Source organism: Hippopotamus amphibius, chromosome 3 (genome assembly GCF_030028045.1).
Source record: "Hippopotamus amphibius kiboko isolate mHipAmp2 chromosome 3, mHipAmp2.hap2, whole genome shotgun sequence".
NCBI classification, from domain to species: Eukaryota; Metazoa; Chordata; class Mammalia; order Artiodactyla; family Hippopotamidae; genus Hippopotamus; species Hippopotamus amphibius.
In genome coordinates, this window is record NC_080188.1 from 127847745 (window position 1) to 127869568 (window position 21824).

Genomic DNA, 21824 nt, shown 5'->3' on the forward strand with positions numbered 1-21824 from the left:
GGGCCTCAGTATCCCTGAGTGAGAAACGAGGATGGGCTCTGTCACAAAGGAAGTGTTTCTTGCTGGCCAGGGCTGAGGGGCGTGGGAGCTTTCAGTCTTAAGGGGGAGATGCAGTGAGCACAAGGGAGGAGACTTAGTGCCCGGGCGAGGTGGGCTCCCAGTGCAGCCCTCCCCGCTCTGATCCCATGGCTCCAGCTAATGTGGACAGAGGTTCCAGTGAGAAGCCAAGTCTGGGCCCCTGAAAGGCCGGCCCTGGTCAGGAGGGGAGGATGGGGTGGGGTTGGCTGACCCTCCAGGCCCCAATCCTTGCCTTGCCCTCTGACCTGGGGATGACCCTGGGCACATCCTGGCCCCTCTTTGCCCTTCAGCATTTCTACTGAACTGGAAACCGTGGGCTGGGCTGCCCTGTGATGCCAGGCAGGTGGGCAGTGAGGTGGGATGCAGGTGGTGTTTATTTCCATGGATTTGCACACACTGGAAACGCCTCTGGGCCCTTTCTGCTCCCTCCTCCCACCCTCAGGGCTGGGTCCCCCAACGTGAAAGGGAACTAACAGTGAGGGGCAAACCGAGATGCAGGACCTGGGGCTGGGGGCCCAGCCTTCCACATGCGGCCACTTGGGTCCCTCGAGTGTGTGAATAAATAACCCAAGTCCAGCCACAGTTTGGGCCTCACTCTTCGCTGTCCAGCTTGAGGCTGATGCTTCGGGCCTTGCCCCGTGCCAGGGTGGTGGGCGGCGTCCCTGGGCCCTCCCGCTCCGCCTGGCTGGGGCCCCTTGAGCGAAGCAGCTGGCTCTGTTTTCGGAGGAAGTCCACAGGGGCAGCCCCGCCATAGCTGCTCTTGGCCAGGGTGGCCCTCGAGGGTCCCGCGGGGGCATGAGGGTGGGAGCTGGCCTCCAGTTGGCCCAGGTGGGCCACATAGCCATCTGACAGGAACTGCGGGCAGAGGTGGGCAGGGATGAGGGGATGGCCGGTCTCAGGCCCACTCGCTGCCCTCAGCTGTCCTCCCCAGGCTCCTGGGCAGCGCTGGCTGCAATATAGGCCTGGCCCAGCCTGACCGACCCCAGGCTGGGAGCCAGGGCAGCTTTACTCCTGGCTCTGCCCCTCTCTGGACCTCATCTTGTTTCCTCATCTATAAAATGGGCTTTTGGAGGGAAAAAGCAGCTAACAATTAGCAAGCACTTACTTTAAGCTCAGCCCTGTGCGTGCTGATATGCAGTACATCACGTACTCTTCATGGTGGCTGTTGAGGTCTGTGCCATTTTATCATTTCCATTTTACAGACAGGAAATCGAGGCTCAGAAATGTCAAGGCCTATGCTCAGGACCTTGTCAAAGTGGAGCCAGCACTCAAGGTCCTGAGCGTCCTCCAGCTTGAGTTACCAGTCCTGGCCTGCCCGGCAGCTCCAAGCTGCTTCTGACCCCTGTCCGAGGAGGAGCCAGGTTCCCTGATGCCAGCCAGCCTTTTCACAGCGGCCCACCCTGACACAGGTGGTCCTTACGGCCCAGACCCAGGCTTGCGCTCCCCACTTGGCTCGCAGCCCCCACCTTCGCTTGGCCCTCACCTGGCACTGCGCCTGCAGCTTCCTCACGGCGCGGCCCACGATGTAGGTCTGGCTTGGGGGTAGGCCCAGCGCCGCATATACGGCCACGTCTTTGGGGGACCCGTAGCCGGCCACGATGTTCAGGTCCACCTGTGGTTAGAGAGGCCAATCAGCAGCCCAGAGGGGCGGGGTCGTGAGGCAGGGGGTGGGGTCTGGTGGGCATCCTGTTCAGAATGTTTCCGGGCAGGGCCGTATAGTCTAGGACACTAGGTCGGGCTAGGGGCGGGCCCAGTCGTATCTCCCTAGTTGGCCCCAAGAACAAGGGGCTCCAGGGCTTTTGCGGTCTGTTAGGGTCGGGTGGGGGCGGGGGGGCCGATGGGGGTGGGGCCAAAGAGGCCTCCTTCCGGGGCGCCGGCGGGTCAGGCCCCTCCCCAGCCGCTGCACCTCCTGCACCAGGCTCTGCAGAAACACCGCCTTCTGGCGCAGTGGGTCGTGGGTGAGGCCATCGCAGAAAGAGACGACGCCGTGGGGGAAGTTGTGCTGTGACAGCCAGGCCACCACACGGTGCTTCTGCATATCGGGCCGGCCCGTTACGTACACGATCAAGTAGCCTGCATCCTGCCAGTGCCTGCGGGGTGGGGCGGCCGTCAGCTCCACGCGCCAGGGGTGGGCACCAGCCGCCACGGCGAGTCGGGGGGCGGCCGCTCCTACCTGACCACGTCCACGGCGCCTGCGCGCACCTTGGGGTCGCTGCCCATGATGGAGACGCTGGCGGTGAAGGAGCCGTCGATGCTGAAGACCACGGCCTCAGTGCCGCGGGCCACCACGGTCAGGCAGCACTCGGCGTAGGTGTGGTCGCCCCTGCCGCCCAAAGGCTGCGTGAGCGGCATGAGGACAGGACCCAGAGGAGCCCCGCTCGGCAGAGGCCCGGCCCGCCCTGCGCTCACCTGACCACCATGCGCACCGGGTAAACACCGATGCCCAGCGCACGCTCGAGGGGCACCGGGAAGGTGAGGCGGCCCGAGCTGTTGGTGACCTCGGTGCCAAAGTGGATCCACTTGCCTGACAGCGGCTGCGTCATGATGTAGATGTCCACCTAGCAGGGACAGGGGGCAAGAGGGTCCCCCTGACGGTGAGCGGAGGAGGGCGGAGGCGGCCTGTCGTCGGGGGTGGGGTTGGGGCTCAACCTGGCAGGCCGGGGAGCTATCCCTGGGACAGGAGGCAGGACCCGGGAGCTCCTGCTTGGGGCGAGGTCGGCCGGAGGGGGGCCGATCTACCCGGGACTGAAGGCTCTGTGTTCTGACCTTCTCGCCGGTGAGCGTGACCACGTCCAAGGGCCCGTACATGAAGCGCCCGTTCAGCACCTGGGGGCGGCCCTCGCATACCACCGTGTCGCTCGCCCGGTGGTTGGAAGTGACGTTCTGGAGGGAGGAGACAGCATGAGCCCACACCAAGGAGATGACAGGGACGCGGGAGGAGCTGGTGAGAAGGACCCACGCCCAGACCAGGGTGAGTGGCCTGGAGGAGGCTGGGCCGCTGCGAGAGAGGGGTGAGGCCCGAGGGGTGGGTGCTTTGGCCGACCCCGTCTGAGGTCATGAGGGCCTCTGTGTGGACAGAGGGATGACAGGATGGGGTGCAGAGGGTGAGGTGAGACCTGATGTGGGGTGGGGGTGGGGGGTTAGGGGAGGAGACCAGTGGTACCTAGGGGCGGGGCCGAGCCATGAGGAGGTGGGGCCAGGACCATAGCGGCGGGTGGGGGGCGGGGGGGTGGGGACCCGGGAAGGTCTTGAGAGGCGGGGATTCTGGAAAGACTAGGCAGGGTCTCGCCCTCAAGGGCGCGATGGACGGGGCATCTACCCGGATCTTGACTTGGGTGCGTTTGCGCTGCCACTTCTCCCTGGGGAAGGCCGGGCTGTAGATGGACGGCTCCTCGCACTCGGTCAGCTGGGGCCGCTCCTTCTCAATTACCTGGGCAGGATCGCACCCAACGAGGCCACGTGAAGCAGAGGAAGGGTGCCTGGGGCTGCCCCTCCCCCAGCCCACAGCTCCCTATCGTTGTCCGTTTCCCTCTCCCACCCCACATCCCTGGGCTCACCTGGCGCAGGATGAAAGCCACCACATCAGCCGACTCCCAGTAGCTGGCGTGGAAGAGGTGGGGCAGCGTGACGGTGGGGAAGGCGGTGAGCGCCTCAGGGCAGTACAGCGAGTAGTCAATCCGCTTGGTCCCCCACCAGCGCTCCAGGACTGCACGTCCACGGTGGGCAGTGAGTCAGGGGTGGCCTCCCAGCCCGTGCCCACCTGTCTGGCTGCTCATGCTCTTCCCTCCCTCTTTTCTGCCAGCCTGCTCTTTGCAGAGTCTGGAGTTGGGTGCTGGGGCCCCCTCCTTCCAGAGCAAATGCTGAGGGCATGGGTGTTTCAGCTGGGCTTTGAAGGTGGAATAAGTACTCCCTCCCAGGCTGGGTGGCTGGCTGACTTACTCTTAACCACCTCACTGGTGGTGCTGGGGGCAGCTGGCTGGGCTGGCGGGTCATTGCCTAACTCACTGCCCTTCCAGAAGGCACCGCTGGCAGAGGTGGGTGTTGAGGGCACCAACATCTCCAGCTCCTCCAGAAAGAGGCCTGAGTGGGTCTGCAGAGCGTCGGCTGTGGGTGGAGAGGCAACCTCAGTGGGGGGCTGGGCCCAGCCGCCCTCCTGTCTTCCCACCCAGCGTTCCAGGACAGCCCGGGCCCCGCGCCTCCACCAACTCCCCTGCCAGCCCTCCTGGTCGGGTCTTGGCTGAGGCTGAACTGCCCCACATCTGGGTGGAAGAGAAGGGTGGGGACATTCACTCCTCTTAGCTCACCCCAACAGCCAGCTGCATTCCTGCCAGAATGCCTGCCGCCACCACCCCGACCCAGGCGCACTTGTCTCATGGGGCCAAAGGGGTGCTCACATGCGTGCATACGAGTACACGCCCCAAACCAGCACACGAACACAAGTGCACGTGGAGACACAATGCACCCCTACACACAGACATGGCAGCCCCCCACCCCCCAGTGATGGGTGGCTGCTCTCAGTGGCACTGCCTCCTCCCTTCAGCCCAGTCATCACCACTGCCCCCAACTTCTGGGCAGAGAATGTAAGAGGGTATTTTGGATGCAGACTGCGCAGGGGGCCAGAGGAGGGCTCCCTGGTCCTGGGAATGGCGACACGAGAGAGTACCAGTGATGTGGGAACTACCTCATGTCTTCTGGGGTGAGGGGCCCATCCCCATACCCCACTGTTGGTGCCCTCCTCCTTCTCCCCTTTATTTTGGTTGGGGGCATACCCAGCAGCAGGGATGAGCCGTCTCCCAGAGGGAACTTCTGGTAGCGGGGCACGGCCAGTGGGGCGATGGCCTGGAACTTGGGGGCCAGCAGGGGCTCAAGGCGGGAGGCACAGGGGTCAGCCGCGTGGAAGAGGTTGTAGATCTGCTCACAGGCTGGCCGCATCTGGGCCACTGGTGCCCAGAAGATAAAGAGGGGATGGGTAGAGCTGGGCATACTGGGAGGTAGGGGTTGTGGGAAGCAGCACCCTGACGTGCTGTGTGACCCTGAACCAGCGCTTCCCAGACTGTACTCCCTAGGAGGTCACCAGGGTCCTGCTTAAAAGTGAGACAGGTCTCTGGGCTAAAAAGAGATCAGAGCCTTTGATTTGCTGATGTTCGGGATGAAGCGTTCCCCACACCTGTTGGACCCCTTCTTATGAAGGGCATCTGTGGTTATGAGTTCCCCTGGTGCACTTTAGGAAACTTGGCCTTGGCAAGTCCCTTCTTTCTGGGCCTCAGGTTCCCCCTCTCTATCCAAGCCATTTAACTTGTACAGTGGGGAATGGCATCAATTCCTGAATTTCAGATGAGACCGAGATTGGAGGAGATGCGAGAGGGGCAGAAGAAGGGTGAGATGTGGCCCCACCTCCACCCTGAGGGCTCACCCTCTAACGTGGGCATCACGGTTTTGCGCAGAGCCAGCACCAGGCCCAGTGGGGAGCCAAAGAGGAAGAAGCCGGAGACCTTGAAGTCAAGGCGGGCGGCACTGGTGGGACCATCGGGAGCCTCAGAGGCGGCAGTGGGTGGACAGGAAGCTGTGCTTGCCCGCCTGGGCTCCCCGGAGGAGGTGGCTGGGGGGGCTGCCTGCAGGCTGGTGGAGGAGAGGTGGGGTGCTCAGGGGGGCTGCCTCCGCAGCCCAGCACAAGCCCAGTGTGGGGTTGATGGGGCAGGAATGTCACCTGTTTTGAGAGCCCTCGAGCTCAGGACTGGCCATGTCACTGGGGGTGCGCTGGGCGGGCAGGGCTGAGGGTTCTGGGCTGGCCCGACCCAGCCCCTCCGCCCCATCTGCCAGGGGATCCCGCACTGGGCCGACCTCCGGGGAGAGCAGCTCATTGTTCTAGACGGAATAGGGGACAGAAACATCCTTAGGACTGGAGACAGTCGATTTCTACTTATTTGGAAGTGAGGAAAGAGGCTTGGGGGTTGGGCAGGGACGTAACAAAGAGTAGAGCCCCAGAGAGGATGGAATGAGGCAGTGGGGGACAGGCCGGAGAGAGGTCCTGTTCCAGGGGTGGAGAACTGGAGCTGGGGAGACACCCCACTCCTGAGGAGGCGGGTCCAGCCACACTGACCATGCTTCCTCGGCGGCTGCTGCTGCGGCTGCCGGTGCCCGTGCTGGCACTGTGACAGAGCGCGTCAAAGCCCAGGATGCCACCGACGCCGTCCCCAATCAGCACCACCTGGGCAGGAGGGCAGCGCCATCAGGAGGGCCTGCAGCAGAGGCAGGAGGATGGGGGGTGCTCCAGCAGCAAGGTCCCCGGGAACATCCTTAACTCCTGACCTGCCCGCAGAAGCCGGCGCCCTCGGCCGAGCGCAGGAAGGCGGCGTAGGCCTGGTTGGTGCGGGCAATGACCGTGGCCACAGCACCCTGGTATCGGGAGGAGGAGGTGGCCAGCAGCGGCAGGGCAGCCAGTGGAATGTGGTCCTGGGAGCGGGACAGGCTGTCACCGTCATGGCTGTAGGGGCTCAGGCTGCAGGAGGAGGGGGTATAATAGATGGGTGGGGGGCCTCCAGGCCCTCCAGTGCTCCCTCTAAGTCCCCTTGACCTGCTGGCAAGTCCCAGCACTGGGGGGCCTTTGTGGGGACCATCAGTATCCCAGAGGCCTTTGTGATGGTGCCACTGACTAGAAACTGAGGTCCAGCTGGGTGGGTGACTGGCCCAGCTATCTGGCTTCCTAGCCTCCTCCCCCTCCTCCCATGGGGCCTCTCTGGTCCCAGGAGCCCCCAGGTAGCTGTCCACACCTTGAGGACCCTGTATATCCCCCACCCTTCCACCCCTGACCAGTACTTGGAGACAAGAGCGTAAGCAGCGGCGCAGATGGGCGGGCAGGGCACCAGGCGCAGCGCCACGTGGCCCAGGGCCTCGGGGAAGTGGATGCGGGTGACGGCCTCGAAGGCCAGGCTCAGCGTCTGCACATCCGCCTGCTTGGAGTTGGTGTCTCCAGGGCCCGAGTCTAGGATGTTGCCGCTGTGCAGGATGAGGAAGAGGGCGTGGACTGCACATGTCTCTGCCCCCAGTTCCCCCGCTCCGTCTGGGCCCTGCGGGGCACAGTGGGGTGCCAGGGATGTCAGAGCAGTGGCCTGGCCAGTGGGTGGGCAGAACTGAGGCGCAGGGTGGCCGACCGTACTCACTTCCGAGTCCCTGGGTGCTCGGGGCCCGTCCCCGATGTCTTTGGTGGCCTCAGGTCCAGGGTCTGTAGGATGGGGAAAGCCAGTGAAGGAGACTGAGGGGTCTGTGGGGGGTCCCCTCATCTGGCACTTCAGGTACCCCTGCTCTGCTGTCTGCTTGAGCACCCCACCCCTCCCCCCATCTTCCTCTGACCTTCTCCTCTCACCCGACTCTCCCAGGTCATTTCACATCTCTGGGCCTTTGCACATGGCCAGTCCTGCAGCTAACAGGGATGCCTTTCCCCACAACACCTGTTTGCCTGGAAAATTCCTTCGAATCCTGCCCTGTCCCATATAGTAGCCACTAGCCACATGTGCCTATTTAAATTGAATTAAAATACAAAATTCAGTTTCTCAGTCCCACTTGCCACATTTCAAGTAATTGATAGCCACATGTGGCTAGTGGCTAGAACATTTTCTCATCTCAGAAAGTTCTTTTGGACAGAGCTGGTCCAATCCTTCAAAATCCAGCTTAGACATCACCTCCCACGTGAAGCCCTCCTGGACTGCAGATGAATTCCTCCAGTCTTTGTGCTGTGTCTGAACCTTAATGCACTCCAACCATCCATCCTTCCACCCATTATCCACTCATCATTCATCTGTGTATTAAATGAGCATGCTTTCTGGACTGACATTCATCTTAGGACCCCATTCAATTTAGGAATGAGTTGTTCTCCGAGTCCCCACTGTGGACGGGGTGCTGGGGTGCTGGTGGCTGGCAACCGGATGCGGAATCTTTACCTGGCACCCCCTCAGCCTCCGTGGGGGAGGCAAAGGCGTCGATGAAGTCATTGGAATTCCACTTGGTCATCTCCTTGGGGAAGACCTCGTCACTGTCCGAGAAGCCTTCTGAAGGGACCAGGGGCTGTGTCATGGGCTGGTAGGAGCTGCTTAGGGGCCCCCCCTTCCCCAACAGGGCTGGGGTGCTGACCATGGGCATCAAAGTACTCCTCCTCAGAGCTGTTCTCAGAGTCTCTGGCAATGTTCTGCATGCGCCACTCGGACAAAGTCTGGGGAGACACGCCCCCTGCAGGGCCACACGGGCCTCAGCCTGGGAGTCCAGCCTGAAGGCCACTCCCTCCCATCCCTGTGCCCCAGCCTCACCTCCATGCTGGGATGAGTAGGAGGAACGGGAGGATGAGGACCACTGCTTGCTGAAGCTGCCATCAGGCGAGGCATCAGGTCCTGGGGGGACCTCGGGCCCATCGGGGGTGCCAGCATGGCTGGCCCCAGCCCGGGCCTCAGTGCTTGGCTTCCCTGGGGGCTGGGCCTCGGGCCCCTCACTGCCTGTGTTGCACTTGGCCATGCGCTGTGCCAGCATGCGGGCAGTCTCTTCCTCCAGTGCCCGGATGTCAGCCATGCTCAGCTCTGTCCACTCGTCCTGCCAGCACCAGGCCTGGCGGTGGGCCCGCAGCATCACCCGACGCAGACCTGTAGGTGCCCAGGCATCAAAGCCATGCTCTCCCCACGCCCACGCCCCAGCCCCTTGTCTCCCTGCCGATGCTCCCACGTTCCCAGCCCTTGAGTTCAGGTAATGGCTCCCCTACCCAGAACCGCAAAGTAGGGCAGGGTGAACGCTGTCCAGGAGATGGGAGTGGAAACTGGGGCATTTGTCTTCCTGCCCTCCCTCCCTCCCTGCCCACTGCCTCTTTTATCCCTCTGGACACCCCAAGTCTGAGCACTGAGCCCACCCCGACACCCCAGGAAGCTGGGAGCAATGTTTGTTCTTGCTTTTTTCAGCTGGCTTCCTGCTGACTTCTTCAGAGGAGTTAACAATTAAGGCGTTAACAGTTAATGAAATTGCTGATGGTTGATGAAGGTGTTAATAGTTAATGGATGTGTTGGCACTTAATGAAGCAAAACATGATACCCATTTGGGATATTTTTATCCTAAGCAGAGGAATAAAGTTAGAAACTTCAATATCTAGGAAATAAAGTAATAATGATTGAATTATTGTTACAAACTTCTGGAAGGAAATACATCAGAATCTTAATAGTGGTTACATCTGGGCGATGTTCATTTTCTTATTTGTGCTTTTTGGCACTTTTCCAAATTGAAGATAAGGAGCCTGTATTGCTCGCTGGGCTAAATGTCCTCATCTATAAAACGGGAATAGTAATAGTCCTTACCCTGAGGGGTGTTGGGGGGGTTAGAGGAGATCGTGCATGGGAAGTGATTAGCAGAGAATTGGGCATGTTGTGATCAATATTAGCTTTTAATATCTGGCCCAACCTCTTCCTCGTTTACAGAGGGAAAATTAAGGTGCAAAGATGGGAAGTAGCTCCCTGGAGGGGAGGTTCTGTGAGAGTCCGTGGTGGAATGGAACTCAGGTCCCTGGATGCCCCGGTCCTTCTACCTGCAGACCTGGGAGGTGGGGCGGGGCTGAGCCACAGGAGCTGTGGGGTTAGTTTTAGGGGGGCATACCTATCCAGGCAGTCCTATCCTGGATCCCAGGGCGGGAGGATAGGACTCAGAGCTGGTGGTGGGAGGGATCCTGAGAGAATGCCAGTCATAGCTTTGGCCTGCCCTCCTTAGTGTGTTGCAGGTTAGAGCTGGTGACCCTGCTGAGAGTTTCTGAGTCTCGCTTGACCCATGGGAGAGTCTTAGAATTTTAATGGATGAAGCCATGTCTCCGAGTGTCAGAATCGACGCGGACCTCAGAGATCACGTTGCCAGCTTTTTGCCCTCCTGACTCTTACCCCTCCCTCAAGGCGAGTCTCCCCCACCCCCTGGCTAGGTTCCCCTCTGTCTCAATGCCCACCACATCAAATGGAAATGACGGCTTTATGTTTCCGTCCCCAGTCGACTGGTGCATCCCTGGCTCACACGTGTGGCCTGGTGCATGCTGGGTAAATGGAACCTCCCAGGGCTGGGCGCTCACCGACATCGTGGATGAACTGCTCAATCTTGGCTTGCATGCCCCAGTAGCGGAACTCAACCTTGCACAGCTTATAGGCGCACATGAGGGGCCCCGTCTGGGCCGCTGTGCGTGCCCAGTCGTCAGCCAGCGGTCCCCGGCCCGTCTTGGCCGAGCGGTACAGCCGGGGGTCCTCTTCTGCTTTGTACTCGCCTGGGGCCACTGCATCCCGCACTATGTCGATGGTATCTGAGGGGGTTCCGGCAGCGCTGAGCAACGCCGCCCCCTCCGGCCCCACCGCTCCTCCCCCACCTCGGGACTGGGAGGGCAGTCTTTCATGCACAGGAAGCCTAGGCTGGGTGAGAGCCTGGGACTTGTCAGAGGCCGCCTGTCGAGGTGACAGGTGGCCCGAGAGGGGCTCCGGGGTCCCCCGCTGGCTCCAGGCCTCACCCAGGATGCGCTGCCTCCGCTCCGCCCCGCTCAAGTTGAAGACGTTCGGCTGCTGCCCCCCATCAGGCAGGTAATAGGTCTCTATTTCAATGGAGAATTTCTCCACAAAGGGGCAGGTGTACCTGGGCAGAGGGTCGGGGTGACGGTCATGGTTGTGTCCACCAGGGCTGTTCCCCTCCTGGCCCCAGACCCGCCCCACCCACTCACCGGGTTCGGGTGTAGGGATAGGCATTCCAGGATTCCTCCTCCACCTGCAGGGCGGCCTTGGGCAGCAGTGCCCGGAACCAGCCTGGGATGTGGGAGCCCACGTGGTACACCTTGTGTGTGTACTGCCCACTGCCGCCGGGCCCATCCATGTAGGGCCGGTTGGCCAGGATCTCCACGCCACTGCCCTCGCCACTCGACTCCTCTCGGCTCTTTTTCTGCAGCCCAAGGCAGGGCAGAACAGGCAGCTCAGCCCCAGCTCAGCTCCTGGGATGGGATCCCCAGCTAGGCCTGGCCCCCTGCGCGGCTCTGAGGCCCTAGTCCCAGCCTTTCTAACTCTCTGAAACCTGACCCCGCTCCCCCGTAGCTCCGGGGGTCAGGATTACAGCTGCTGTCCAGTCCCCTCCGGGGCTCTGCAAGCCAGGACTCATTCAGTCATTCCAGTATTTGTTCTACTCCAGGCATTGTTTGGGATGATATTAATTGGGATCTGTTGTACAGAACAAAGACCCCTGCCTGCACTGGCGGAACTTATGTTCCAGTGGAGGGAGACAGATAACAGAAAACAGAAAAAAGCAAATTAGAAGGTGCTAAATGCTACGGTAAAAAGAAAGCACAGACTAGAGTAAGGGGAATAGAGTTGGGGGTTGCAATTTTGACAGGATGGTCAGGGAAGGCCTCATTGAGAAGATAACATGACCATGATTTGAAGATGACTTGGGGGGAGGGAGGGTGCTGAGCAGATGTGAGGTGGGGGGAGTATGTGAGGCAGAGGGGAAGCCGCTGTAAGCTCCTGAGGTGGGAACAAGCTGCCTGTGCTGCCGGCAAGGGGCCAGGGTGGGTGGGCTGGAAGAATTAAGGAGAGTGAAAGGGACCCCCACCTTTCTAGGACCCCAATACCAGCTCCTGCCACACCCCTCATAGTCGGAGAGCACTCTGATCCTGTCCTTATACAGCTCTGGAGTTTGAACTTGGCCCACTTAACCCTCTGAGGCCAGATCCCAGCCCTCTTGCCTGCTCAGACTCTGGTCCCGCATTTCTGGGGAGCACATCTGGAACAGGCACCAACCCTCTCCCGTGCCTGAGAGCCTGCCCTGACTCACTCTTCTCACAGCCCAAGCCCAGAGCCCTAGCCCCTTCCTCTTAGCCCAGACCTCACCCCCGGGGTCCCTGCCTGTTCCTCTCTATGACAGTTTTGGTCCCGATCCTCGTCCCATCTCCCTGACTGCCTGGGGTTGCCAAAATCCTTCACCCTAGGGAACCCCCTTCCAGTCTTTCCCTACCACCTGGGACCCCCTCCTCACTTTCTGCCTCCCACTCTTGCCTCCTCAGGCACTCCTTTCCCTAACCCCAAAGGATTACAGATTCTAAGGAGGATTAAAGGAGATCAGATCCATCGGGGCTGAGCGCACAGCAGGGGATGGGCACTTGGGGTGGGGAGAGGCACCACTAGGCCCTTCTGCCCCTCTTCCCACAGTCCTTAACCACCATCACCCTCTCCCCAGCATCTCTCCTCCTCTGTCCTAAGCCCTTTCAAGCCCCGGAGCTGGACTGGTGGGGGATTGAGCTGGGCCCGGCCCCTTGTCCCAGGTGCGGGCCTGCGCGCTCCTGCGGATACCCAAGAGCGCCTACGCCCCCCGCCCCCCACCACGCGCCTTGGCTCCTACTTCCCACGGCCCTCACCTGGATCATGTAGAGCTGGGCCACCTGGTACTCGTCCAGGCTCATGGGCAGCAGAATGTGGTACTCCTTGATGAGCATCCTGAAGGCTCTCGGCCGGCCGCGCGCGGCCTCCGCTCCTCCTGGCGCAGGGCACCGCGCGGCCGTCAGTGCCGGGCGGCGGCGCGCGGCCCCGAGCCCTGCGCGCGGGCCGAGGGGCTCGGGCCGGGGGACCCCATGCCCGGGCTCGCCACAGGGGAGGCAGAGGCGAGCCCAGCTCTGCAGCCAGCGCCGCGGGGGGCCGGGAGCCGCAGCGAGGCTCAGCGCTGACCTCTTTTCCGTGCAGCCCCCGCCCCCCGCCCGCCCATCGTCATGGCAACCGCGCGCTGACGCGGCCCCCCCAAGAGCCGCGGGCTCAGGCCGGCGGGCTGGCGGGCTAACCTCGCCTCTCCTCCCGCAGCGTCCGCGTTCTAATCCCCGCGGAACAGCATCCCTCGGAGACCCGCCCCCGGGAACCCCCGGGCCACTCCTTCCGGGCCCGCCTTCCACAACCAGCCCCTCGGGGCCCGCCCCCTGCATCCCTTTCCCAGAGTCTGCCTCGTGTCCCCCACTCCTGGATGTCCACTTAGAACCTTGTCCCCCCGGTGTCTCTCGGCGGAGCAGCCCCGTGCGCCCCTCCTCTCAGCATCTCGGTCAGTGTCCCCCCGCCCCGCACCCGAACCTACCTTCAAAGACCAGATAACTAACACCTCCGCCCCCTTGACCTGCCTTCCCCACCCCGGCCAGCAGCCCAGTCCCCAACTTCCCCCTTCCCAGCATCCTTCCTGGACCCCCGGCACTTGTCTATGCAGCCGCCCCAACATCCTTCCCGAGGGATGATCCCTCTTCGGGCCGAGGCAAATTATCCCACGGGCCCCCGCCCTGAGAGCCCGCTCCGTCCACCTGCACCCCGGTTACGTTGCAGCCCCTACCCCCACCTCGCACCCACTGAGCAGGCGAGAGGCCCCGTGGTCCCCACTTCCCTCTGCACCCCGGCGTCCCTCTCCCCCGCCGTGCTCTTGGCCCGCCCGCCAACGTCCCGGCTCACCTCTAGTTTAGGGCGGGAGCCCCTCACCCGGTACGGGCGGGGGCCGACGGGCCGCGGGTCGGAGCCCGGAGCGCCCCCAGCCCCGGCCTCGAATTCCAGCAGTGGCCGGACCCTCTGGAGGCGCAGCGCCGGCCCATGGCCCCGACCTTTCTCCCGGTCTGCCCGCCGGCGCCCCTGCGGTTCCTCCCCGCCGCCCGCCGCGTCACTGCGGCCGCCCCGCCCCCTTCCTGGGCCCGGCGGCCCTCCCCACCCCGGCGGGGTCCGGGCAGCCCCGCCCGCGGCGGAGGAGGGTGGCCCCAGCCTTCCTTCCCCAAGGCGGCGGAGGAAGAGGCCCTTCTCCAAATGCAGCCGCTTTTTAGTCCCGCTGTGTTCTTTGGGATCCCCAGAGCACTCTGGGTTGCCACCTCCACCCTGGCCCAGCCCTCCTGTGTGCTACGGAAATATGACAAGTCCTATCCCTAACTTCCCAGGCCTTTGGAACCTGGGGCCCGGGGTGGGGGAAATGCTTCCCTGTCCAAAGTCTGGCCAGAAGCTGGTCTCTGACTTGCCTCTGCCTAGCTGGTGGGGTTCCACTGCCCCAGACCTCTAGGGTCATTCAGCCACACACACAGGGAGAGGCCCGTAGTCACTCCACATCTTTGGGCTAGTCCCTGAATGGGGCTCCACAGCGTTCCCCACCTGTATCTTCTGGGTCCACAAGTCTGGCCAACAGCCACCAGACCCTGGGCAAAGGCTGAGACAGCCTAGGCCGGGCTCTTGGAGCCACACCCAGTTGGCTAGAAGGCACTGGGACAGGGCACGGCAGCACGAGCTGGGTCTCACCCGTGTTGGAAACCAGTTCTCTTTCCTTGAGTGTTTCACAGGTCCTGGGGGAAGGGAAGCGGTAATGCTCCCTTTCTTTCATCTCTGAGGATCAGAGTTGTGCTGTATTCAGAGCCTCCGGGGCTGATTCCGAGCTTAGCATGTTAGGGCATTAAAGCATGTGAGGGTGTAGGGTGTGGCTTAAGTGAACTGGCATTTCCACTGGCCAGGCACACGTCTCCAGAGAAAGAACCCTCCATGCTCAGGCTGGAGACAGTGCCCTCCAGCTGTGGCGGCAGCTAAGGCCCTGCGCTGCCCCCTGGTGGCATCACATGAAGGAGGGGAGGGCGCTCAGCTACTGGAGCTCAACCCTCTCCACCACTTACAGCTGGAAGGCCAAGGGCGAGAGAAGGGCAGGGTCCCACTCAAGGTCAATGACAGTGGAGGCACCGCAAAGCCAGGGTTAGTGGGCCTCTCTGCCACCCATTGCACCCCACCTTCCCCCTTCCTGAGTCTCCTCTTTCCCTTTCTTCTTGGCCCACCCAAGCTTAAGCAGAAGCACCAGACTCAGGAAGACTACAAGCTGAGAGAACAACTCCAAATTATCTTTTATTTATACAAAAAGGGCATATTTAGCAAAAGACACACTGAGAAAAGAGTTGCTATTGGCCCAGGAGACAAGGCAGGGAGGCGACAGGCCTTCTGAGGCTCTGCTGGGGGAGAGGGGGTCTGGGAAAAGTGGTGAGAAGTCCTGGCTAAGTGCTGAGTGGTGGGGGCCACAGAAAGGAGAAAGCTCCAGCTGGATCAACACTGTTGGCAGGTCATGGGCGGGACTCACAGTGACCTCGCTGCTCTTTTGGGGGTTTCCAGTTAGTGCTGCCGACTGGAGTGAGAGCCTCCCACTGGTTCCTGGAGGGCACCCACCAAAGGACACAGGACAGGAAGCCCAGGATGGGAAGTGCAACTTGGGATGAAGGCCAGGGAGAAGCAGGTGCTCTGCAGTGGCCAGGAAAGGTCCAGATGCTGAGGCGGAGTCAAGTCCTGTTACGTGCGGGCGTTCCGCTCTGTCTCTGCCAGGCACTCTCTGACTAGGGCCCGGGCATGGATGATGCCTGGGGTGGGGATGGGGAAGTATCATACAGGATCTCAGCGATTCTCCCCAGTCCCATGTCCACCCGCCAGTGGAAGACCCTTCCCTCCCCACTCCCTTTCCTTTCAGTAAAAGGGACTCTAATCTAATGAGGGGCTGGGTGAGATTAGAGGTTTAGAGGTTAATCCTCAAATTTGCCCCGTTGAAATACAAATTTCCTGGTCCTTCCCTGGAAATTGACTCAAGGTCAATTCAATTTAAAACACCTCTCTGGGGGACTTCCCTGGCAGTCCAGTGGTTAAGACTCCACGCTTCCAATGCAAGGAGCATGGGTTCGATCCCTGATCGGAGAACTAAGGTCCTGAATGTTGCATGGCGCGGCAAAAAAAAAAAAAAGACACCAAAAAATCTGCCTCTCTAGGTAGTGATTCTGGCTCTAGTCTAGGCTTGGCTCAGGTGGCCTCCAGATGTCTTTCCTTCCCTACCTAGTAAAGGATTGTCCACTCTTTGTCTCCTGGGCAGGGGTGGTGGGCTTGGCCTCACTTACCTCTCTTCAGGCGCTCCATTGCGCTCTTGCTGCCAGCATAGGTGGGCCGGATCTCTTTGCCCATCTCCTCTATGACCGACAGCAGGTCGGTGTAAGTGCTCTGGGAGCCCTGGGCGCCAGGCGGTTTCATTGCCTATGTCAAAAGAGAACAAGGGCAGTAAGCTCAGGCCAAGAGGGGCCTCCAGTCCCCATCCACAGGCAACCCCTCGGCTCCACTCACCTGCACATAGCCCATGGACGGCGGTCCAAAGTCGTTAAACAGTGGTCTGAAAGGGGCAGCGGCTCCCGGCACCGAGCCCGACGGCGACGGGACACTTCCGGCTGCAACATGCGCGAGTAAGAGGTCAGCGCCGGGCAGGGACGCCTCGTCCCGGCGCTCCAAGCCCTGGACCAGATTCGCCCGATTCCCTCCAGAAGGCTTCATTCCAGGCTGTTAAACTTCAGGACAAACCCCTCCCCCTGCGCTTCAGCGACAAACCCTTACGTGACCACGCCCACTTCACAGGCCAGCAAACTGAGGCTCAGCGAGGGTAAGCGGCGGGCCTAGGGGTGCCGAACTCAGGCCGTCTTCTCTTCGAGACCTCGACCGCCCGGGCCGGCAAGCAGGGGTGGAGCTGGATCCTCACCTGTAGGGACCGGGGTGCCGGGCCCAGGGGTGCTGGAGCCTGGGGTGCTGCTGGGGGCGGGGGCGATGGGTTTGTAGGACATCCCCAACTCCTGGGTGCGGCGGACGCCGGCCGGCCGCGCCTCCCGGGTTGGCTGCCTGGCCGCTCAGCCGCGCTCTGATTGGCAAGCCGGCAGCACGCCCCTGGTAAATAGAGCCCAGGCCGGAAGGGCGGGCGGGCACGAACGCTCCTTTACTCCCGATTGGCGCGCGAAGATGTCACTCGGGCCTTCTCATTGGCCGAGACCGGCCCCAACAGGCCGCAACCGCTGCTGATTGGTCTCCGCCTACCGAACCTCGCACCTGTCTGCTTCGGATTGGGCGGTGGCCGACGCCCTCCGCAATTGGCGAGTTCGCGGCCCCGGGCCGGCGCGCTCTCAATCCGATTAGTCCCAAAGCCCGAGAGGCGGAGCCTCGGAAGCCTGGACCTGGGTCGGGTCCGCCGCGGTTCGCGCCTAGCCGGGCTTCCCGGGCGCGGGCGCCGCCCTCGCGCCTTGCTCACGTTGCTTTGTACGTCAGCTCCCCGCTGCCCGGTCCCGGTCCAGCTGGCCCGCTGTCGCCGCCGCCGCCGCCGCGCGCGCGCGCCTTTCCTCCGCTCTGGGTGCCTGAGGACGCAGGGCTTTGACGTTCCCAGCCCTGCGCCCCACCCCGTGCGCTTTTACGTCACCTTTCACCGGTTCAACAACCTGTCCCCGATCCGCGCATGCGTCCTCCTGAGGCCTCCGCTTGTTCCCATGGCAACGGGTCCCTCACCAACGCTGCCGATGCACCTCTTCCTCCCAGTTGCCTGGACTTCGGGTCTAGGCTGATGTAAGGTCCAAGGGCAACCTCAAAGACTACTCAACCTGCACCCCCCACCCCCACCCCCCAAGGCCCCACACCGGCACCTCATGATGACAATAGCAGGAATAGTTAAGTATTCATCACCTTGAATACTTAACTGCATGCCGAGCCCTGTACCATGGACGGTCCTGGATCGTGGACTACAGCACCATCTGGAGTCAGACTGACGGTTCGAATCTCGCACCACCTCAGCTAGCGATTTGCCCTTGGGCAAGTGACTTCAATAGGCCTCAGCTTCTCCATCTGTAAAATGAGGATGCTAATAAGAACTGTCTCATAAGAATTGCTATTCATAAAGTGCTTACTGTTTCGTTCTCTTCTTTCCTTTCCCTTTCTCCACCCAGACCCCTCGCCTCAAATCTCATTCCTCACAACTCTAGATCTTAGACTCTCCTCCAAACATTAACCCCTTTCCCCAGGCTACTTCTCCTCAAAACCTCTCTGGCCTTGTGTATCCGTCATGCCCCCAGGTCTGTAGATCTTCCTCATCCCCAGGACATTTATTTACTCATTCATCCAACAAACATTTTCTGACTCCATCCTCCATCTCAGGCCTTGTGCTGGACACATGTGGAAATGAACTGGCCATGGCTTCTGTCCTCAGGGAGCTCCTAGTCTCAAGGAGAGACAGACAGGGAAGCAGAGACACACAATAGAGTAAGACAATATAGAGTCTGGGACAGGGCACGCTGGAATTTTTGTGACATCACAGAAATCTTCCCAGAAGAGGTGGCATCCAATAGGTGAATGGACAAATAAACTGTGACGTTTCCATTCAATGGACTATTATTCAGCAATAAAAGGAAATATCTAGCCGCGAAAAGACACAGGCATATTGCTAAATGAAAGAAGTCAGTCTGAAAAAACCACATACTGTATGATTCCAATGGTATGACAGTCTGGAAACGAAAAACTTATACAGAAGGTAAACAAAGTCCTGGTTGCGGGGGGCTGGTGAGGGGTAAAATTGAATAGGTGAAGCATAGGGGATTTTTTTAGGTCACTGAAACAGCTCTGTATGATACTGTTATGGTAAATACAAGACGTTAAGCATTTGTCAAAGAGTAAACATTAATCACGAACATTATTTACTTATTTATTTATTTAGTCTGCGTTGGGTCTTCGTTACTGCACGTTGGCTTTCTCTAGCTGCGGCGAGCTGGGGCTACTCTTCGTTGCGGTGCATGGGCTTCTCATTATGGTGGCTTCTCTTGTTGCAGACACAGGCTCTAGGTGCGTGGGCTTCAGTAGTTGCAATATGCGAGCTCAGTAGTTGTGCCGCACGGCTTAGTCGCTCTGCAGCGTGTGGGATCTTCCTGGACCAGGGATCGAACCCATGTCCCCTGCATTGGCAAGCCAATTATTAACCACAGAACCCCCAGGGAAGTCCCAGGAACATTTTTTAATGATTTAAAAAATCATGTAGCAGGTCAGGGGATCCCAGGATGGAATGCAGAGTGTGACAAAAGAATCAAATTGTATCACAAATATATGAAACAGTGTCACTGAAGGGAGTGGGGGAATAAGGTGCAAATCTGGAAATGAGTGGAGTCTGTAAGAACCAAGACAAAAAGCCCTGCACATAAGCACTGGACCTTAGTTGATGATGTGGTTTCCCATGGGGGTATGAGTTAACAATCTGAAACCACTACACAGGTACAGTGGCATCAAAAATTATGTGAATGTAGAATGGGTGATTTCTCACTGTTGGAATGAGAAGCTACAGGTGAGTGAGGAGGAAGAGGAGGCTAGAATGATCCGTGTGGTAATGGGTTGGAGTTGGAGATACCAATAGGAACTCATGTTTAGCTTGATATAAATACAGTTGGTTACATACAGAAATATTTTAAAATTTATATGTTCACAGGTTAGTGTACATATATATCTCCTCACTCTATCAGCTGAGAGGGCCTGGAAACAACCTAGCACCCAGATCTTGGTTTCGAATACCATTCTCCAGTAAAATGAAGCAGAGGTCCTTGGAGAAATGGGTGATTCTAGGACGGGGGCAGGAAATATACAAGATGATTCTGGAGCATCTAGTAGTGCCAGAAAGTAAGAAAATGCTAAAACAAACCCCCAAACTCCCAAACCTACACCCCCACAATGATGAGGGTATATCAGAGGGACAGAGGAGCCAACTGAAAGAGCTCCCAATGACCAGAGGTGGAGCAATTTGAGCAAAAAAAATAAAATAGTACTGGATTATAACTTGTGTAAAGTAAGTATCTATGGGTCTATATTGATATAAAAACGATTGAGCAAATAAATAAATGCAGGAGAAGAGGTGAAAACTCCCGGACAGAAGAATTCCAAGTACGTTATGTAGAAACTTGACCCTTAATGAGATGGGTTATAATCCTCCACCCTTAAGTGTGGGCTGTGTAGAGTGACTTCCTTCTGGAATATAGTATGTAGTAGGAGAAAGAAGAAGAGTAATTTTACAGTACAGAAACCTGACAAACACTACCTAAAGCCAGGTCATCAAGGTCAACATCATCAGTGATGTCACGTTGATAGCATGCACCCTTCACATGTTGGGATGAGAACCCCATTCTGATCATGAGAAAAACGTCAGACGAATCCCACTTTAGGCACATTCTATAAAATACCTGACTGGTCCTCCTCAGAACTGTCAAGATAATTAAAAAAAAAAAAAAACCAAGGAAATGCTGTAAAAGCATCATGACCAAGAGAAGCCTAAGGAGGTGTGATGCCTAAGGTGATGCGGTGTCCTGGATGGCACTCTGGAACCGAACAAGGGAAAAAGTGATAACACCTGCATAAAGTGTGGACTTCAGTTGATGTGTCAGTATCAGTTCATTCATAGTGACAAAGGTACCATTCTGATGTCAGATGTTAACAGACTGTCGTGGTTAATTTTGTGTGTCAACCTGACTGGGTCATGGGGTGCCCAGACCTTCCGTCAAACATTGTTCTGGGTGTGTCTGTGAGGGTGTACCTGGATGAGACGAACACCCATGGAATCTGTGGCCTAAGCAAAGCAGATGGCTCTTCCCAAAGTGGGCTGACGATCCGAATGGAACAAAAAAGCTGAATGAGAAGGAATTTTGCCTGCCTGACCTTTCAGCGGGGTCATCAGTCTTCTTTTGCTCTCAGACTGGAACTTACAACATTGACTTTTCTGGTTCTCGGGCCTTCGGGCTCGGACTGGAGCTCTATCAAGGTCTCCCGGGTCACCAGCTTGCTGACTGCAGACCTGGGGACTGCTCAGCACCCACGATCGCCCAAGCCAATTCCTTACAGTAAATATTCTCTTGCGCGCATGCGTGCCCGTGTGCACACCCACCCACCCCTCCTATTGCTTCTGTTTCTCTGGAGAACCTTGACTAACACATAGGAGAAGCTGGGTGTGAGGTATTTGGGAGCTCCCTGTCCTATCTTAGCAATAATTCTGAAAACCTAGAACTACTCTAAAAAAGATAAGGGGATGTAATATCTTTATCTGGATGACGGTTACCCAGGTGCATACACGTGTAAAAATCCACTGAGCTGTAGATTCATACATGTTACTGAATATATATTACATTCCAACTATTTAAAGTGGACTTAATGTAAAAATCTCAGTCGACAACTTCTCTTGGAAAACCAGAAGATCCCGTAGCTCTGGCCTGCTCCAGCTGGCACCAGTCAGTGGAGTTGGGTGGCACGTGCCCCCTTGGCAGAGAAGGGGCTCTTGGCTGGGCAGAGTCGCTGCCTGCTTCCTATTCCTTCCCAGCCCTGGTCCTGCTCCAGCTGTGTTTGTTTGGACCTCCTGCACTAACAGCTTTTTTGGGGTGGGAGGGCATGTGGGAGATTTGGGGGAGCTGTGGGCACTTCTGATACCAGCAGAGACCATCCCACCAACCGTTTCCCCTCCCCTGTTCCAACCACAGGACCTGCCAAGCTGGGGCCAGTGGGAGGCTGACCTTGAGCGGGGTCTGGTCTTCCCCTGGCACATGTCCATCACTCTCCCCAGCCCCTGCAGAGGGGACAGACTTCTCAGGCAGCAATGCCATCTGTGCCAGCTGGTGGAGGGTGGTGGGAGGGAGGCCATGGCTCCCAGACAAGCTGAGGGGCTGGGGCGACTCCTCCTCTGTCCCAAGCCTGCCAGACTGGCAGGAGAGATCAGCTAATTAGGATTAAGGATTAATTGTGATCTGCCAGGCAAGTGGTGCTGAGGTTGCTGCAGCCAGTCCTGGCACCTTGGTGTCCAAGCTCCGGGCTTGGCATGTGGGAAAACATTCAGAAGTCTTTCTGAAACCTTGAAAATGTTACTAAAAGTAATTAAAGTATGTGGGCCGAGCGACTGGATGCAGAATGTCCTGCTTGAGCAGTGGAGGAACT

At 58.9% G+C, this 21824-nt stretch overlaps 3 protein-coding genes across 6 annotated transcripts in view; 1 reads left to right on the top strand and 2 right to left on the bottom strand.

The window, feature by feature from the left end:
- Positions 1–440: 440 nt before the first annotated feature.
- On the bottom strand, positions 441–14408 carry PITPNM1 (phosphatidylinositol transfer protein membrane associated 1). Of its 2 annotated transcripts, none has more exons than XM_057729268.1 (24): positions 13533–14408; positions 12470–12588; positions 10790–11004; positions 10583–10704; positions 10157–10381; positions 8379–8705; positions 8206–8301; positions 8016–8120; positions 7239–7300; positions 6895–7145; positions 6388–6577; positions 6179–6286; positions 5786–5943; positions 5492–5697; positions 4848–5018; positions 4018–4182; positions 3636–3784; positions 3398–3508; positions 2845–2961; positions 2488–2636; positions 2252–2401; positions 1985–2168; positions 1562–1690; positions 441–933 (listed from the first exon to the last, which is right to left on the bottom strand). In XM_057729268.1, the coding sequence occupies exons 2-24, from the start codon at positions 12545–12547 to the stop codon at positions 670–672; spliced, it is 3732 nt and encodes a 1243-aa protein (XP_057585251.1). In that variant the 5' UTR covers positions 12548–12588; positions 13533–14408; the 3' UTR covers positions 441–669. The 2 variants fall into 2 exon arrangements, with proteins under 2 accessions (XP_057585251.1, XP_057585250.1); XM_057729267.1 differs by having other exon boundaries at positions 8016–8123; positions 13533–14407.
- The window catches only part of LOC130849984 (glutathione S-transferase P), a 77291-nt gene continuing 59888 nt past the window's right edge, over positions 4422–21824 (top strand). Inside the window, exon 1 of the mRNA XM_057729284.1 lies at positions 4422–4426. Within this exon, the coding sequence (XP_057585267.1) occupies position 4426 (1 nt within the window). The 5' untranslated portion in view covers positions 4422–4425. The remainder of the gene's footprint in view (positions 4427–21824) is intronic.
- CDK2AP2 (cyclin dependent kinase 2 associated protein 2) lies at positions 14918–17290 on the bottom strand. Of its 3 annotated transcripts, none has more exons than XM_057729292.1 (4): positions 16597–17290; positions 16191–16291; positions 15971–16103; positions 14918–15445 (listed from the first exon to the last, which is right to left on the bottom strand). In XM_057729292.1, exons 1-4 carry the CDS (start codon positions 16676–16678, stop codon positions 15378–15380), a joined length of 384 nt encoding a protein of 127 aa, XP_057585275.1. In that variant the 5' UTR covers positions 16679–17290; the 3' UTR covers positions 14918–15377. The 3 variants fall into 3 exon arrangements, with proteins under 3 accessions (XP_057585275.1, XP_057585276.1, XP_057585274.1); XM_057729293.1 differs by having other exon boundaries at positions 16455–17270; XM_057729291.1 differs by having other exon boundaries at positions 16191–17270.

Excerpts from the sequence above, each read along its gene's own strand:
- PITPNM1 (XM_057729267.1), bottom strand. The coding sequence starts at position 12,547 with ATGCTCATCAAGGAGTACCACATTCTGCTGCCCATGAGCCTGGACGAG. Across the intron at positions 5,698-5,785 it reads CTCGAGGGCTCTCAAAACAG|CCTGCAGGCAGCCCCCCCAG; the intron begins GTGACATTCCTG and ends CTCCTCCACCAG. Across the intron at positions 3,785-4,017 it reads CACCAGTGAGGTGGTTAAGA|TCCTGGAGCGCTGGTGGGGG; the intron begins GTAAGTCAGCCA and ends GTGGACGTGCAG.
- CDK2AP2 (XM_057729291.1), bottom strand. The coding sequence starts at position 16,394 with ATGAAGCCTTCTGGAGGGAATCGGGCGAATCTGGTCCAGGGCTTGGAG. Across the intron at positions 16,104-16,190 it reads CGTCCATGGGCTATGTGCAG|GCAATGAAACCGCCTGGCGC; the intron begins GTGAGTGGAGCC and ends CTTTTGACATAG. Across the intron at positions 15,446-15,970 it reads AATGGAGCGCCTGAAGAGAG|GCATCATCCATGCCCGGGCC; the intron begins GTAAGTGAGGCC and ends TCCCCACCCCAG.